A 17500-nucleotide genomic window follows, 5' to 3' on the forward strand; every position below is an offset into this window, starting at 1 on the left:
CTTTAGCAGATGGATTTCCACAAGCATTCTTTTTAAAAATTAGCCTGAGTTTACCGAAAATTGAGCCGTCACGCAACGCGACATCAAAGGTCACATCAAATCGCATTTAATAACGCAAAGAAATCAAAATCCACAGAACAATATGATTGCAAGCTTTTCTTTCGCCTCGACGGCACATGTGACTTAATGGTCGAATTATATAACTGAACGGTCAGAGATTTTGACTTGACGATCAAATTTAACGCCTCAACGGGCGAAGAAAACTGTGTGAATGATTTTCTCTGTGGCATCGAAGTCGCTTTCGACATAAAGCAGGTTAGCTTCACACCTAACCTTCCTCTCTCTTCTTCCCGAGACTAGCAGGCTGCAGTCGGCAGTTTACTCCGATTGGAAGCATTTCTGCCTAATACTTCAGTCAGTGCTGCTGAATACACTGAGAAAAAAATGATCCCATGAAGTAGGACTTGATCGATATCTTGGCACCTCCATTCGCGTGCGAATCGGCAAAATTGCTCACATAATAGAGCAGCTAGTATATTAGCCTGTGTACAGCCGCCCCTCCCCTAAAAAAATCGGAGAGGGTCATCTGTGATTTACCGTTGATAATTGTGTTCAAAGCCCACGTGACTTTTTCAGGAATTTGTGCAACATGATTTGATTGGTTATTTCCCTTGCATCATTACATCACTGAAATAGCGAAATTTGATAGGCTTTCATTTTCGCGGGCTCTGCAATCGAAGCCTTGTCTACAGAATCTCTCACTTTCGTTCGCGACAACAACATGATGAGAGATTTTGACTATGAGTTCGGGCGTGCTCTGTGGCTTAGCCATCGTAAAAAATACGGATAAAAATCTTGTTGATGGTCGAAGGGGCAATTCTAAGTTCGAGAGGAATTGCTGCCTTTGGAGTGGAAAGTCGAAATTAATTCCACGTACATTCGTAGGAATTGTCTGTGCGTGCTGAAGAAACGAAAGGTGCATACTCTAGGATGCTCTTGACAACGATTCTTTAATATCTTCAAGTTGCCTTGTTCTTTTCTTTGAGCAAAGACTTTTAGAGCCATGGCTAAATTATCAACTTTATTTTTCGAAACATCCAACTGGACAATTCGGACTAAAAACGCACGTAGTTTTCACATAATATATACAACATAACCAAATATAAAGTAAGTAAAAATAACTCTATACTTCTGGAATTCAAATATCACTTTAAATACAGTAATTAGCTTTGGCTTTAATTTAAAATTGCTCTATCAAACAATCTATGAGACGAGAGAGGGCGAAGAACACTAGTTTACAAAATGTTATGTTTTCCGTCTGTGCCAAAATTGGGGTATGTGAATATTTTAGCACCAAGAAGAACGTAGAGGATTGATCACTATATGTTTTTAGGATTAAGTACACCTTTACAAGATTGTAGTTTGGGCCTTTCTGCGAGAATCTAAAGCCCTGGCCAAACTATCGAACAAAGTTGGATTCAATGCTCCAACTTTGCTCGATTCAACATTGGTCGACAATTTCTGCTCGACACAGCAACGTTGCAGTGTTTGGCCGCTCATCTCCTAAACGCAGATGTATCTTGCAGTGAACATACCCTTTCCTACGCGTTCTCTTAACCATTTTTTGGATTTTCCTCGTTTGAATCCGTCATTTCCGTCCTCTAACGGCTCCAGTAACACAAGCGCTACGAGCGGTTTTCGTTTCAGTGTTAGCGTCATATTTATAAATTTAGCGCCAACTTGAACTTGAATCGGGTTTCGTGAAGCAATGTTGGATAGTGTTTGCCACTACATCAACATTTACATCAAGAAATATTGCATGTGGAATCCAACTTTAATTTGTTCGATAGTTTGGCCAGGGCTTTAGAGGACACAAAAATTATGGCGACCTTGCGTTCAACAACTACATCTAGTCAATTACTTTACCTCTAGATAAAGTTTGTCAAATACACTCACCAAAATTTCTCCCAGAAGTTTTTACACACCAGGAAACAAACAAAAAAACATCATTGCACGTGCCACACTGAATATACACATTTGTTGACATGCACGTGAAAATGCGCAAATGAACAAATCCTCGTGTAAATCAAGACCGCCTCAAAAATCCAAAACGTCTATCACTTTGAGTTAAGAAGATTTTGTAAGCCAGCTATTCCTTGGTACAGTAGCAGCTTTCATTGTTCTTAAGTCTAAGTCCATATTTCTGGAGTTATTTTTTGTTTTCGGTTTGAGTAGCAAACCAATCACATTCTACCGAACAAGAAGTGCTACATTGCCTATTAGTTTAAAATGAAATTCCCAAGTAGGAATTAAGACTTCCTTGCCTTAACGCTCACAGGAAAAACGAATTTTAGTTCTAATTTCCCTTCAATGAGTATAATTCAGTATTTTTCGCCTAAATATCACACTATGAACGTTTATCTTTTTAAAATTCTTATCTTGAATGCCCTTTATTTCACGGAAATGTTTCCTCCGATTCTAACTCTTAATTTTGACAGATTTAATACAATCGGAGGGCAAGTTCACAAAAACGAACCTTCAATTCACTTTAAAATGCCAACGTGCTTAAACTACCAGTGTCAAACAGGGCAGTTGACTGTCCAAAAAACAAGAATATTTTCTTGTTCTTTTCGGACAAGCAATCAAGGCCCCATCCATACAGATGCGACATCAAGTTGAAGAACATGCACTGTCATTCAGACAGCACGGGCAATAACGTCGTTATACCCACTCTAACATAAAAAAGATTAATTAAATCAATATTAACCCATTGACTCCTGGGGGTTCCCCATTGACGAGTAAAATCGTCTGGCGTTAAGGTAAAATAATCTGGCGTTAGACAGAGTAAAATACTAAGTATGGCCGGTTTTTTCAGCGAGCGATTAATACCGATATAATAATTTTACTATGGAAACCAGTTCCGTCTGAATAATACATACATGATTATATACTCTGTCAAGAATACTTTTTACTACCTACAGCTACGACTAAAACTGGCCTCAGAAGATTTCATCTTTTTCGTCTCTAAATTAGCTGTGCAAACTCTGAAATTGTAAATTGGATTTCCTGAAAGATTCACGCCATTCAGAGTTGAAAAAGCGCTTGAGGTCACATAGGGTCTCGGTAAAAGCTCAGTTGTGACAACACATTACCTGCAAATTGCTTTTCCTGGAAGAAATTTTGCAACGTACATGTATCTTTGTAGGTGAGAGAAAACACATTTTAAAAAGTTAAAAAGAGACAGGCCACAGTTGAGTTTGAATTATTGGCTAGTTTAACATGTCCTTTCCTTTCTCGGTGTTGCCACAATACCGATGGAAATGACCCCAAGTCACTTAGAAAACTTAAAAGGGCGTGGCACTTAGAGATGTTTAAATCTAATCCTAAATACGATTGAACTGCGTCCTGTACGGATGCAGTGAAATTTATGTTTGTAGAAAGCTGCGTTATGCTTGGATCAAGCAGTACGCAATCGTTGGAGATAAGGAAAGCATTTGCCTCTGTTTGCGTGTCGAGCGGAAGGAAGATCAGGATTGTCCTCAGTTTTTAAGGTGTAGAAATTTGTCGTGGCGAAGAAAGACAGCAGGTTTTGCGTCAATTGTGTAAGTGTTGCTGGAGCCCCGTAAATGGTAAACAGAAAGAAAACGTCGCCCTTGTGGTTCAATTTAATCGACGAGCCGACTGAGCCACGTAAGGCCCGTTTTAAACGATTTGCGTTAGATTCGATTTGCGTTAGATTCGGCACGTGTAAAATGCGACGTTTAAAACGGGCCTAATAGGTTAGATTGTTCAAACACATTTCTAGCATTCGTCATATGCTTACTCGGGGATAGGCTTCATTTCTGTCATTGCTAGAATTTATCCTTTTCTGAGCCAATCTCCTGAGCATTCGCACGACCTGCGTGACGGGACGAAGGCACTACCTTTGCGCGATGTGCGTGACTCCGCTGATTACCACCATTCTTTTCCTCACTAAAAGCTGACGTCCTTGTCTCAGGGAAATTCGTATGACAGTACTCGGCTGTGGTCACGCAAAGCAAGGTTTGTCACACCAGATGAATCGAACAGCCAGCTTCTATATATTCCACCAAAGTATCATAGCAGAATTCATAATGCCCCTGAGGAACAAAAAAGAGTTTGAATTTCCGAGTCTCTACTTGCCCCTTGATGTCCCTCGTCCAAGGGATCTACGAAGTTCGGAACACAATGTAAACGTTTTCTATTCCGAAGATATGAGTATTGAGGAGCCAAGCATGGCGAATGCCATGCATTCAGCTGCTAAGAACCACACCCAAACTGAATGCACGAGAACCGAATAATTTGTTTTTTCTTTTCGATCTTTCTAGTACTAAGGCCTTTCTCCTCCCACGTAGACAGTCACTTGATGACCTTTCGATTCCGCATCGCCAAGAGTAACGGCTACCTGTAGCCTCCTTTTAGACCTGAATCAGATCGAGGTTTTTGTTTTGTTTGATTCAAAGATTGTTAAAATGTGAGAAAAAGAAAAGCACTGTATTCCTCTGATAAAACCTTTGTAAAAAGCTAGCAATTTCGACAACGCTTACCTTGTCTGATATGCATTGAGGTCTCAGGTGATTATACAATCGCGCCATTTGATAGATTGACACACTTTTCTCGCGAGCGATCTGGTGGTACATTGTATGTAGAACGCAATACACACCGGTGCGACCAATCCCGTAACTACAAATGACAATTAAAGATGGCGTAAGGAGACGAAAACGCAAGTGTAATTGTATTTTTCTGTGCTCTTTTCTGTATCAGCTAAAGAAGCCCGCCTCGAATTATATGGGAAAGGAAAGGAAACGAAACGAAACGAACTTAATTTAAGTGTCTAGACTTCTAGCACTAACTGGGGACACTGTAAAATCAACAAATTAATCAAAATGTTGGTTTTTGAGGAGAGGGGAAAACTGGAGAACCCAGAGAAAACCCTCTCGGAGCAGGGGCTCGTTTCTCGAAAGTCCCGAAAACTTTTCGGGCCCGAAAAGCCATCTGTGAAATTGCCAACCGCTTGTTTTGGAAAGCCGGTCTTTCGACAAGTTTTCAAGGTAACAAAAAGAAAAATAACTGTGAAGTTTGACGAATTAAACCCTCTCCGTTCTTGAGATACAAAGGGAATTGTGACCCTCGAAAATGACCCGTAAAATTTCGGGACTTTCGAGAAACGGGCCCCAGGGCAGAGAACCAACAAATTAAATTCAACCCATGCGCATATGACGCCGAGTCTGGGAATCGGACCCGGACAACATTTGTGCGAGGCAAGAGCTCTCACCACTACGCCAGCCCTGCACCCAACAGCTAAGCCAGTAGCTAAGCCTGCATCCAATAGCGAAGCCAACTGCGGGCTACCAAGGTCTTTGTATTAAAGACTGAGAATACAGTCCTTAACTTACTTGCAGTGTACGACGATGGGACCAATAACCTCGAATGGCTTGGCAAGTACTTTGATCTCCTTCTCCCAGTTGTCCACTTTGTCGATGAGCTGTAGAATGGTTTGTCCTGACCACGGGTTGCCGTCCTCAGGCCAGCGAAGAAAATGAAAATGCCGAACGTTTCTGTACTCACTCGGATCCTGATGAGGAAGGAATTGTGAAGTATTGTTATAGCACCTTATAATTATCCGAAGAAAACAAAGACTCAAACTGCTTTACATCAGTTTCTGGGAGATTTGTATAACAGCGCAAATGACAAGCTTTAAAACCTTATAGATAGTACGAAGGCCCGGTTGTTCGAAAGCCGATTAACTTGATCCAGGATTAGCGTAAACTTTGCTTTCAATTTTTCAACTTTTTGGTGAAAGTCTTCTTTGATTATTTTAGTTTTTCAAGATTGACTTCTTCTGACTTAAAATGTTGCCGAATATCAGCGCTGAACAGCATTTGGGAGTATAGAAATAAACTGCTTGGTTAATTGTTAATCTGGGATTAGCCTTCATCGGCTTTTGAACAATCGGGCCAAGGAGGATGCACAGGTATTCCAACACAAAAACCGATGCACAGGTAGCCCAAAACAAGACGATCGAATGACCACAACTGGGAATTCCCCACCAACTCAACTCTTTGAAACAATGTTCGGGTAAAGTGTTTAGAAAAAGGGGCAAAGGATTTATTGTCCACATCTGCAAAGACTATAGAGTCTAACTATTTGCAGACTATGCGATTACATAGGCAGCTACCCGAATGTTTGTTCGGCCACCCATCCCCTCGCAAACCGTCGTCTGAATCTCAACCAACCGATTGACATCTCCGTCTTCTGTTCTATTCTACGTCTTGGAAGAAATGTTAATGACATTATCACAGTCTTTCAGAATAAGTTTCCAAAGGACATAGCGGAAATTCTGCCAAGCTAAGTTGAAAAAGAACTGATTATAAAACGTCCAATGTTTTACCTTGATGGTAGCCATTCTCATTTCACTGATTGCAATATCACCCAGCGTTTGCACGGAATCCACTGTAACTTCGTATTCGCCAAACCTCTTGGTTTCACACGCAGTCGGGAGATAACTATGATAGTAATCCTGTCGTGGAAGAAGCAATAAACTCAGAAATAGATGCACACGCGGACTAACACCCAGAAGAAACTCTCAGAGAACGGCAAAACAAATGGGCAGATGAATGGCTCCTAGATTTATCTAAAAGATACTGTAACTCTGGTGGTGCTTCGGTGGGTGAATGAAGCACGGAAAATGGAATTGATAAAAGTGAATCCTTCTCTGTAGACATAAGAAGTCCGCCGTTTCGAGCGTTCGCACTTCGCTAAAGCGCATAAGCTAGCACATGGACTATATATATGGCTCCCAAAAAGAACGCAATTGGAAATAAAAATACTGAGGGATCGGCCGACAGACAAACTGAAGGACCGAGAATCATAACAGAGAAAAGGGAATTTAAGATCTACGACAGCGACGTCGACGAAAATGTCACCGCAAAATATAATTTTGCACTGTCGTATGTCTTTCGCGATTATTCCATGTCGTTCACGTCCTACAATGTGGGCAAAGTATCCTAAAAATAAATTGGTATGAGCGGTTTAATTAGGAGCAAAAATGTAGAATGATAGGTTTGTATTTGTACGCTAACGTCGTCGTCAAATCCTCAAATTAGGGAGCTTACGAAACGAGAACGACTACGAGGACTTCATTTAAAAATACGAGTTCCCCTTATTTATATCACTGCGAAACTATTTCATGTCGTTTCGCGTTAAAAATGTGTAGTAACTGGTGAGGAATTAAACTGGTACGAGTGGGTCGGAAGCGTAGAGAGAGAACTGAAAATTCATCGTCATGTGCTAACGTCCTCCACAAAACCTTGAATTTGGTCATTTCACGTCGTCATTTAGGAGATGACGGCAAAGAAATGTACCAAAATGTAAAACGCACGTGCAGAGCGTGCAGAGCCATTGTTTTTGCTCACTAAACCTATTGTTTTGTAGCGTCGTCGTTGCCGTCGGCGTCGTCGTTTCGTAAGCTCCCTTTTGGTGATTCTACGTAGTCGTTGTGCAGAGTACCGCACGAATATGTGGTAAGATGCGTGCGCACGTGCAGCACGATTATTTATGCTCTTTTAACCAATGATATTCTTGTTTCGTGGCGTTCTCCTTGACAACCGCGTCAAAGATCTTGAACTCGCTATTTAGCATTACGTTACGCAAAACGGCCAACAGAAAGTAGCAGAATGCTGTCTACGATGAAAGCACGAAAATTTTATCATTCTAACTCGTCTCTCTGTCCTGAAAAGTTGACCGATACCTGTAGCTGACAAGCTTAAGACTTTTGTTCCATAATTTAAAACACTTTGTCTCATTTTTGGTCACAAAGAATTTCACCATGACGTTCGTTAGCCGTTCGCCCTTCATCTTACCTGTTCAAGCTCAGTCTTGCTAACCAGCATTACAACTGAACGACAGTTTTCTTGCCAAATCATCCGCCAAAAGTCGTCTGTGGTGTCCTCTAAAGGATACTGCGTGGCGATGAAAGCTTGGGACTTCCAGAAACCCTACGTAGGAGTGCAAATAACACTGAATGAAAAATTATTCGCCGAAGGCGAGGTGAATCGAGGTTTCAATTCACCGATATTCACCGAGCCTGAGATGAATAATTGTTTTACTTTAATTACATGGTGATTATTTGAAAAATGCTTTTTCGCGATTTTAGGTGCATTTTAAAAGGGCTTCACTTTTACTATCCAAAAATAAAAGGGCCATCTGGGCTTCATCATCGTTGTTTCTTTAAACAAGAAACATGAACATTGGAGTCCAACTACAAGTCCGACTTTTCCGTTCCGAGCATGCGCACCTCATAAACCCGATCTCAAGACCTAATGCACACGCCCAGGAATGAAAACTTCAGTTGTACTTCACTCCTAAGTCGCCATAGGCCTTTTTCGATACATTAAAATTCAGCTTGAAAGAGAGGTTTAGAGGGCAAAGACGAAGGAAAGTGGATGATGTGCAAATATTTTTCACATTCATTCCAACGTGTCTCTATTGTTTTTGTCCTCATTGCCTCACTATCAAGCTGAATATTTGATATTTTAAAAATGGCCTATTGATCGGGTTTGATAAGGCAGAATGTTAATTCCACGTCTTGAATAGGCTGGAAGCATTTGATACTGAAATAAATGAAAAACTTATATTTTGAACAGTGGATTGTGACGACTACAAATGATGATCATTGCAGTTTAGAACATATATTGTGCATTAGTAACAAGAGCGCTATACACCCTTTTAATAAGTCTAATATATGCCGTTTTCCGCTAATGACGTCGAACTCGTGCTTTCAAATTTTATTCAGAAATGTACAAAGGCCTAAAACTTTTGTTGTTTTAAGCCTTTGTACATTTCTGAATAAAATTATTAGACTTAAAAGTGTGTATACCGTGATCGTTTAGGTCAGCAACTGGAAGGCACCTAGAAAACGAGATTGCTTATCTACTTACCGGAAGATAAGTTGCATTAACGTAATCTGACCCTTCTTCTCTTGGACGCGGAAAGAGTTCAACTCTAGCACTATCAGCTGTAGCAAGAAACAAAGCAGCCAGTAAAATCGGTTGACTTCGCTAGCATGTAACATTGCCGTCAACTGAAATGCCGTATTGAAAATGCTGTATAAAGTTTATCTGAAGTCGATTGGAATTCGTTAAATGGGTATTTTATGGGCGGAGAGGGCAGATGAAGCGACTTGCATAAAACAATAGAGTAACACAGAGTTAAAGGGGCTAGGTCACCCTGTTTTAGGTAATTTTGTTTAATTTTGTTAGTTATGAGCTCTAAACGTCAAATTGGCAGAGCAAGATTTTTTCATTTGCAAAATCACGGCCACAGAACAGCTGAGAATGATTTTCCAGCCGTTTAAATGACATTTTGATATAAACTGATATAAATTTGAAAAAAAGTGGGCCGACGTTTTTCAAATACCCAAATGCAATCCATTTCAATCCTCCCCAGTTTTGTCCATCCTTGTCCCTTCTTAGCTTTCCTGTGTTTTGTTTGAGTTCTTCTAAAGTTTTGTGCCGTTATTTTGTTGTTTCAGTTAATTCTATGACCATTTGATCAATGCTGAAATTGCCTAAAATTGCGTGACCTAGCCCCTTTAATAAAATGGAGTAGTTTTAACACCGAGACCCAAGGTAATTCCTCTGCTGTCAATCACACATGAAGACCACTAAAAGACCCAGTCACATCCTGATGTAACTCTGAGCGCGGAAAAATGCGTACGATCCAATCACAATTGGTTTGCCTTTAAAGTAAACTCTGATTGGTTACGAACTAAGCCAATCACAAAGCGAAACGAAGCATAAAATATAAAAGCGACAATACTTTCGAAACTCATATGACAGCGGCTCCCCTCAATTCAATGAGCTTTTTTAATCACGGCAAGGCCCGACAAAACAAGACTTTCAAGAAGATTTGAAAGGAATTAGGCTCCAACTTACAGCTTACCTGGTATGTAATCCACAGATCGATTTTTCGCTATGTTACAACCTCGTTTTGCTTGCTTCAAATTGTAATGTTTAACTTGAATCGCTGCTAAATGCTAAAACACAAAGCCACTTATTCATAAGATTGTATGCATATCTTTTTTAGTCTATAGACAATTCAAGTTACTATAATATATATATTATATTATGACCTCGTGGTTAGTGCGCTCGACTCCGGATCGAGTGGTCCGGTTTCGAGTCCTGGCCGGGGACATTGTGTTCTGTTCTTGGGCAAGACACTTTACTCTCACGGTGCCTTTCTCCACCCAGGTGTAGAAATGGGTACCGGCGAAAATGCTGGGGAAACCCCAGGGTAACCCTGCGATGGACTAGCATCCCCTTCAGGGATGACTAGAAATACTCCTAGTCGCTTCATGCTACGGAAACCGGAGATAAGCTCCGGTCTGATGGGACTTTCTCCGCTCGTAACAGGGACTAACAGAGATAATATGTTCCGTTTTTCAATAATCTAAGGAATACTAGCATTTTCACTGGCTTAAACTATGATTCAATGGAGAAAAGAGGGATTGATGACACCATTAACAAGTTTTTTCGGCTTGTTCATACTTTTATTCAAATGGGACAAAAGTTTGAAAATTAGGAGTGCATTTTCCAAGTTACTAGAGTCTCCTTCTCCGTTCATATTGTGACAAGGAGCTAAAACAGACTGCTCTGGCCCGCGCTAAAGTTAGCCGTGAAAACAAACATACGAAGTGTAATCTCGGGGTAAGTGGCACTCAGGACATGGTTCTAGGATGCGTGCCTTTCGAAAGCTTTACGAAAACCAATTTGCTTCGTCCACGATCTTCAACAGCATTTAGGGAGAAGAATGTAGCAAGCTAGTCGCTAAATCTCGTATAGATCGCTTGCCTTTGACGGAGTTGATACGCTATATGGTGAAAGTTTCGGGTGAAAAACACTCGAGACCGTAGTTCAAATGCCAAAATGTTCAATACATTTGGCGTCTGAATGAAAGCCGTCCCAAATTGATATAACCGTTCTTATTCAAACCAGGCGCCGAACTTTCCATGTATTTGATTCTCAATGAGACTCGGCTCGTGTACAAAAGCCTCGTCTCTGGCAGGGTCAAACACAGCGCACGGATAAACAGGTCTAAGCATGAGAAGAACACTCATATGGAATATGAAAAACTAGAATGCTAATGTGGCGGGATCAACACACCTCAATCTCTACATCCAGCCTGCTTGGAGTGGAGAGATTCTTCCTCAGTTTCTGAACATGGTCTTTTAGATCGTCAGCGGGGATGGCTAGTTTGTAATCACTTTCAATGTAATGTAGCAATGCATCGTGGACAAATACATACTGACACTATAAAAGGAAGCAGAAAATAAAAGGCATTAGATGTGATATTAATGACGTCACAGCTTTTGCATTGTGTATCCTTCATGCAGTAGACTCAAATACACCACACTTTAACAAATGCAGTTGCGACTTGGCAAAAATGCTACATAGTGCAAATGACTGATATGCCATCGCGTTCTTTCCGTATATCACCACTTTAGTCAAATACATGTATACCCAAACCCTTTCAATTGGTTCTTTTAAGGTAATTCCTTAGTATTGCATCGCGCATCCCTACTGCGCACGGTTTTCGCGTCATTAGCGCACGCATATGAGCACGTGCGCGTACAAAACGTAAGAGATTTCCCTCAAACTATGCCCGATAGCGAAATAACTGCTCCATTTCTCTCAAACGAGCACAGTGACCCCGGATTTTTTTTTTTCAGTCATTTGCTAAGAACAATCTAATAAAGAAAATATTTGAAGAAGAAAAAAAGTTTGATCGTAGAACAAGAATTTTTTTTGGAAAACAGTTGCCTACTGGGTGTATTTTGGCCAAGGCGAGGACTTCAAGCTAACCACGGAACTGTCCCAAAGAGTGAACTATTCCCACAACCAGGCAATCAAACACGGCGTATATGAAGCAATACTGCTAATGTGAATAAAAGAAGCTTTAATTTCAAAATAAAATTTTGTATCTTTCAAGTAACCAAGACTTAATTCTGTATGATGGTGATTCGAATTTTTAACGCGCAGCCAGTAAAAATGCCCCATTTTAAGAGCTTGCTGACGCGTAAACAAGCACGGTGACCCCATTTTTTTCTTGCATTTTTTTAATGTCCATATCATGCATGTTACTTATGCCAAGTTTCCAAAAAAGTTTGATAGTAGAACAATTTCAAGGGAATTACCTTAAGCGCTCCTTTGTTTCTTAACACTCCAACAGAATTCTGGGCACGTGTTTTGAAAACTCTCCCCCCCACCCCTTTTTTTCGGCTCAATGTGTATAAACTATGACAATATATAGCCCTGGCCAAACTATCGAACAATGTTGGATGTAAATGTTGAGGTAGTGGCAAAACATTATCCAACATTGCTTGATGAAACATTCGAGTTGGCGCTAGATTTATAAGTAAGGCGCTTACCATGAAACGAAAACCGCTCGTAGCCTTTCTGCTACTGGAGCTGTTTGAGGACGGAAATGATGGATTCAAACGAGGAAAACCAAAAATGGTTAAGAGAACGTTAGAAAAGGGTATGTTCACTACAAGATACAGCGGCGTTTAGGAGATGATGAGAATGACCTCGGATCAATTTGCAGAAAGTGTAAACGCTATTGAAACAGAAATCTCCAAACAGAGCGATAGTGGTTAAGGGGACGAAAGGTGTCCCAAAGACATGGACTTGCTTCATACTCGCTGATCAAAGTTTCTGGCTGTTGATCATTGTGCGCCATCTTTGTTGCAAATAATGCTAGAAGCCTACGCTTGAAAATAAAATAGCTAGCGATTCGTGATTGGCTAGCAGCGCGAACGTGACTCGATTCAGGACACAAGTTCGTTGGAAGAGCGGCAAAACACTGCAACATTGTTGCTTCGAACAGAATTGTTGGTCGCAAGGTTTGATCAAAAACAAACTCCATCCAACACTTGATCGGACAAAAAATGTTGGATGAATATCATCCAACATGGGTGGCTAAACCGTCGAACAATGTTGGATCGAGGGGTAGTTTCTAAAGAAACTGTGGTGCTGCGTCGGTGGGGAAGTAGTATACAAAAATTTGGTTTTATCAACGGAGTTGATAATGTAAATTGGCCACCGTACAGAGATTCTAAAAGCTGACGTTTCGAGCGTTAGCCCTTCGTCAGAGCGAATCCGAAGGGATTCGGAAGCGATTCGCTCTGACGAAGGGCTAACGCTCGAAACGTCAGTTTTTAGAATCTCTGTACGGAGGCCAATTTACATTATCAACTCCGTTGATAAAACCAAATGTTGGATGGAGCAAAGTTGGAGCCTTGAATCCAACTTTGTACGATAGTTTGGCCAGGGCTATAGGGGACTGAAGCAACGAGAACGGCACGAATTTGCATATTTAGTGGGCAAAAACAATAGCTTTGCACGCACTGCACGAGCGTTTTTCACTTTCGTCTGTTTCTTTGCCGTCGTCTGCAAACCAACAACGTGAAATAGCCTTTATCAAGGACGTCAGCACTTGAAGATGTATTTTTATTTTCTCCCCTAAATTAGGTGCATACAACACCCTTGTCATATTAAAAAGGTTTAAATAGTCAATAACGCGAATTTATGTATGCATATTTTTTTTATAGCAGGGATAACACGAATAGGCCATTTCCGAGTTAATGTCTGCCTTCTCTTCAAAGCGAGTCTAAGTGCGAAGTTGTTGTGATGGTAATTAGTTCTACTTTACATAGAGCGGTTTTCAATTGAGTGTCGAAAGTAATTAGTGAATTACTTTGGTTCGTGATTACTTTACTCAGCGATTGGTTCAAAGTTTTCGAGCCATTTTTTCAACCAATCAGAAGTGAAACCAAAACCAATCGTGGCTTGCGCTTGCACATTTTCCCGCGCTTTGTGTCGGCTACGTGTAATTACTTCGAGTTTTAATTGGTTAACTGGATTATCTCCGACCTTTTTGATTGGCAAAAGTAATTACTTTGGTTTTGGTTTTACGACACCCAACTGAAAACTGCTCTATGAATGAAAACTAATTTTCATAACAAAAACTTCGCACTTAAACTCGCTTTGAAGACGAGGCAGGCGTGAACTCGGAAATTGCCTATTACACTAATACAAACCTCTTCTTGGACAAGGTGATTTCTTTGTTGCCGGATGTGTGACAAGAAGTCAAAGACATTCACATCGCCAGTGACATTCATTCTTTTCGCCATGCTATGGATAACAATGTACGCACCGCTTCTTCCGACTCCAGCGCTGCAAAAAAAAAAATAATAATAATTAATTAAATTAATTAAATGGAGAACTGAGACATTACTACACAGCATATACAAACACATGAATAATTTACAGTACAACCGAACCAAAGGCTCCACCCAGCCTACACTAGCCCACATTTTTACGAATATATATGCATCACGGGTCACGCATTTCATTTCATTTATTTATTTATTTATTTATTTATTTATTTATTTATTTATTTATTTACTAATTTATTTATCTGGTTATTGACAACGCCATAAATTACGAAAAGAACCGAAGGAAGAATCCTGTACGTAGTTCCTTTGGACAGAGAAAGCAATTGATTAAAAAAGATAAATATTAATATATGAGCAGAAGTTGGTCGCAGGAAACGAGTTCAAATGTGCGGAAACTCCATGATGTCGTCTTTGCACCAGGTTACCTGTAAAACATCTACTTAATTGTGGATTTCCACTGTAAGAGTCAAGTTATTACAGGGTCCCTCCGGATAAAGCTCAAATAAAGACAGCTTGACTTGGGAAATGCATTGTTTTATTGTAAATCCCAATCCATCTCAGTACCTGCAGTGAACAATGATGGGACCGGCTCTATCTTGACTAGAAGAGGCTGACTTGAGAATAAAGTTAAGCGCCGGATATTCACAGCCAACGTCCGGAGCACCGTGATCCGGCCAACCCGTAAAATGATACTGACAGACAATCATCGGCTTTACTTCACCTTCTGCCTTATCCTGATGGGAACAATATAGAGAATAGATAATTAACTATAGCAACGGCAAAAGACAGGCTGCTAACAATCATTAGGGAGTTAAAAGGGAGCTTAAGCAACGACGACAGCGACGGCAACGAGAACGTCATCTCAAAATTTAAATTTGCGTAATTTTAATCGCTACGTGACTATTTCAACCTTTCTAATATGACAAGGGTGTGGTAGTTCCTCAAAAATGACACTCGTTGGAACGGCACGTAATTTATGGGAGAAAATGAAAATTTATCGTCAAGTGCTGAAGTCCTTTATAAAACCTCAAATTTGGCTATTTCGCGTCGGCAAAGAAATGGACAAAAGTGAAAAACGTACGTAGAGGGCGTGCGAAGCTATTGTTTTTGTCCACTAAATATGCAAATTTGTGACGTTCTTGTTGCAGTCGTCGTTGTCGTTGCTTAAGTTCTTAAGATCTAAGACGGCGAAGGCCGCGAAAACGTCATTTAATATTGCTAGTTTACTTTTTTAACGTTTTTCGTGATTATTCCAGGTTGTTCTACTTCCACAAACAATCCGAACTACCCAGGAACTGAATTGGGAGGAAGAATGTTGAAACTAAGAAGGAAAACCAAAGATTTGCGCTTGTGTGCTCTCGTCTTCCTTAAAACTTGAGATTTAGTCATTTCACCTTGCAGATTGGCAGAGAAAGGAAAGAAATGTACAAAACTTTAAAGCGCACGTGCAGAGCCGTTGTTTTGCTCATTAAGGCCTGGCCAAACACTCGCAACATTTCAACGCAACATCTTGCAACATTGTTGCATGATGTTGCGACATGTGTTGAACGGGCTGGCCAAACGCACGCAACATTTCTAACATTTTCAACGCAACACGTCGAGGTTTATGTACCCCAGGCCCCTGGCACGCAACAAGTGGACCTAGCGCGCATGCCCTAGTGCAATAGCGTTGCGTGAAGTTAAGCGTGAAGTGGCCAAACGAGTACAACACCATGCAACATCCAAAATGTGTGAGCCGTTTTGCGCAAAAGCGCAATGATGACCTTTGCGACTGAGCCTTGCGTCACTTAGGATTTTATTTAAGACCTTTATTAGCTATGCCGCTTGACCCGCAAAGTGCAGTTGTAGGTTTCAGGATTCGCGTTTAGGTTAAAAGATTGATCTTCATATCAAAGTTCACAAAAATCGCGTCCAGAATTCGCCACAGTAGTTTTTAATAAACGACAGCGGTGTATTATGTTTAAGATGGGTAAGAACGGAGAGCCATCTTCGCTTTGAGTGCTTACTCTATCAGAGATGAAAGATAAGTTTGGTTTCATAAATCACTGAGCGAAATTACCCCATGAAATGGAAATGAAATAATGAAGCGATTATACTTACTATGGAAAAGGTTTAAGAATACCGGTTAACATCGACCTAAAAGTCTTATGTTTGACTGTTTTCGACAGCAAAAAGTTGCCTTTTTACTTAACTCATTTAGCTCATTTATGGCTATGTTTAATTTTGCCCGTGATTTTCTCGTCTCGTCCCGACCCGACTGAGTGACCCTGGGTTTCCGAGGAAGGCTTTTTACAACACGACTACATTATAGAGTGGTACAATACTTAGAAGTAATTCATTTAACCGCTGACGTTTCTTTGTAGTGTAAATTCATTTCAAAATTTTTAAAAAGAAGTTTACTAACAATCTTATCTCACAGATTTCTTACCCAGTTATTTCCACGAGAAATCACTGCGGCAGATGTATATTTACACTTCGAATGCAAGAAGAAACACATTACCAAAGCTTATTAGTTGAGAAGAATTATTCCTAAGACTTAAGCATGGTTAAAAGTGGTTACATCACAGTGGCAGTAAATTTATTTAAACGAAACCTCCTCTCCAGCAACAAGGTACTTAAAACCACAGAACATAATGTTTACGATCAAAATTGCTTGAACTTGTTCCAAATAAAGCCTTTGTACCCGAAAGAAATCAATTTTAGAATTGCTTGCTTTTGTTTTCAAATTTTCCGGGGCGCAGCCATCTTGAATAATTGTGCGGTGTTACGGATCTTTGGGTCGGTAACCATAGTAACAACCGCGGCTGCAGCCTGAGACTGAATACCAGGCCTCTCGTGAAGCTTTGTTGAATCAAATGTTGATGATGTGTTAAAACCGTTTGCCCACCTCGGCTGTCAACATCGTTCAACAAAATCGAAGAGGGTTGAAGCCGTTCGACCGGGCCTTAAGTCTTTCCATAACGAATAGAATATACATAGCGATACTTTCCTGTAGTGCTGTTTATAAAATTTCATATACTAAAAAACGGAAGGTGCGTACTTACTTGACGATAATGGCTGCTTAGGTCAACAGGTTCCACTTCAAACCTCCGCACAGTGTAAAAGGCAAAAGCTTCCTCGTCTAGATGGGTTATTCTTAATGGCCCATGCACTTCGGTCTTCGTTTGTCTAGATGGCCAATACATTGCACACTTGTGCTAAAAGGAATATGGTCGTAAAGTAAAACTTCAAGGTATTGTTGACAGT

The 17500-nt window shown here is 40.5% G+C and overlaps 1 protein-coding gene across 1 annotated transcript in view; it reads right to left on the reverse strand.

Moving 5' to 3' along the window:
- Nucleotides 1-1068: 1068 nt before the first annotated feature.
- Nucleotides 1069-17500, reverse strand: part of LOC138056906 (receptor-type tyrosine-protein phosphatase epsilon-like) — a 41521-nt gene continuing 25089 nt past the window's right edge. Inside the window, exons 11-21 of the mRNA XM_068902847.1 lie at nucleotides 17299-17451; nucleotides 14819-14988; nucleotides 14117-14252; nucleotides 11181-11327; nucleotides 9961-10054; nucleotides 8958-9034; nucleotides 7881-8015; nucleotides 6410-6538; nucleotides 5415-5593; nucleotides 4566-4701; nucleotides 1069-4118 (exon numbers count right to left, since the gene is read on the reverse strand). Of these exons, the coding sequence (XP_068758948.1) occupies nucleotides 4047-4118; nucleotides 4566-4701; nucleotides 5415-5593; nucleotides 6410-6538; nucleotides 7881-8015; nucleotides 8958-9034; nucleotides 9961-10054; nucleotides 11181-11327; nucleotides 14117-14252; nucleotides 14819-14988; nucleotides 17299-17451 (1428 nt within the window). The 3' untranslated portion in view covers nucleotides 1069-4046. The remainder of the gene's footprint in view (nucleotides 4119-4565; nucleotides 4702-5414; nucleotides 5594-6409; nucleotides 6539-7880; nucleotides 8016-8957; nucleotides 9035-9960; nucleotides 10055-11180; nucleotides 11328-14116; nucleotides 14253-14818; nucleotides 14989-17298; nucleotides 17452-17500) is intronic.

This window comes from Montipora capricornis, chromosome 7 (genome assembly GCF_036669925.1).
Source record: "Montipora capricornis isolate CH-2021 chromosome 7, ASM3666992v2, whole genome shotgun sequence".
NCBI lineage: Eukaryota > Metazoa > Cnidaria > Anthozoa > Scleractinia > Acroporidae > Montipora > Montipora capricornis.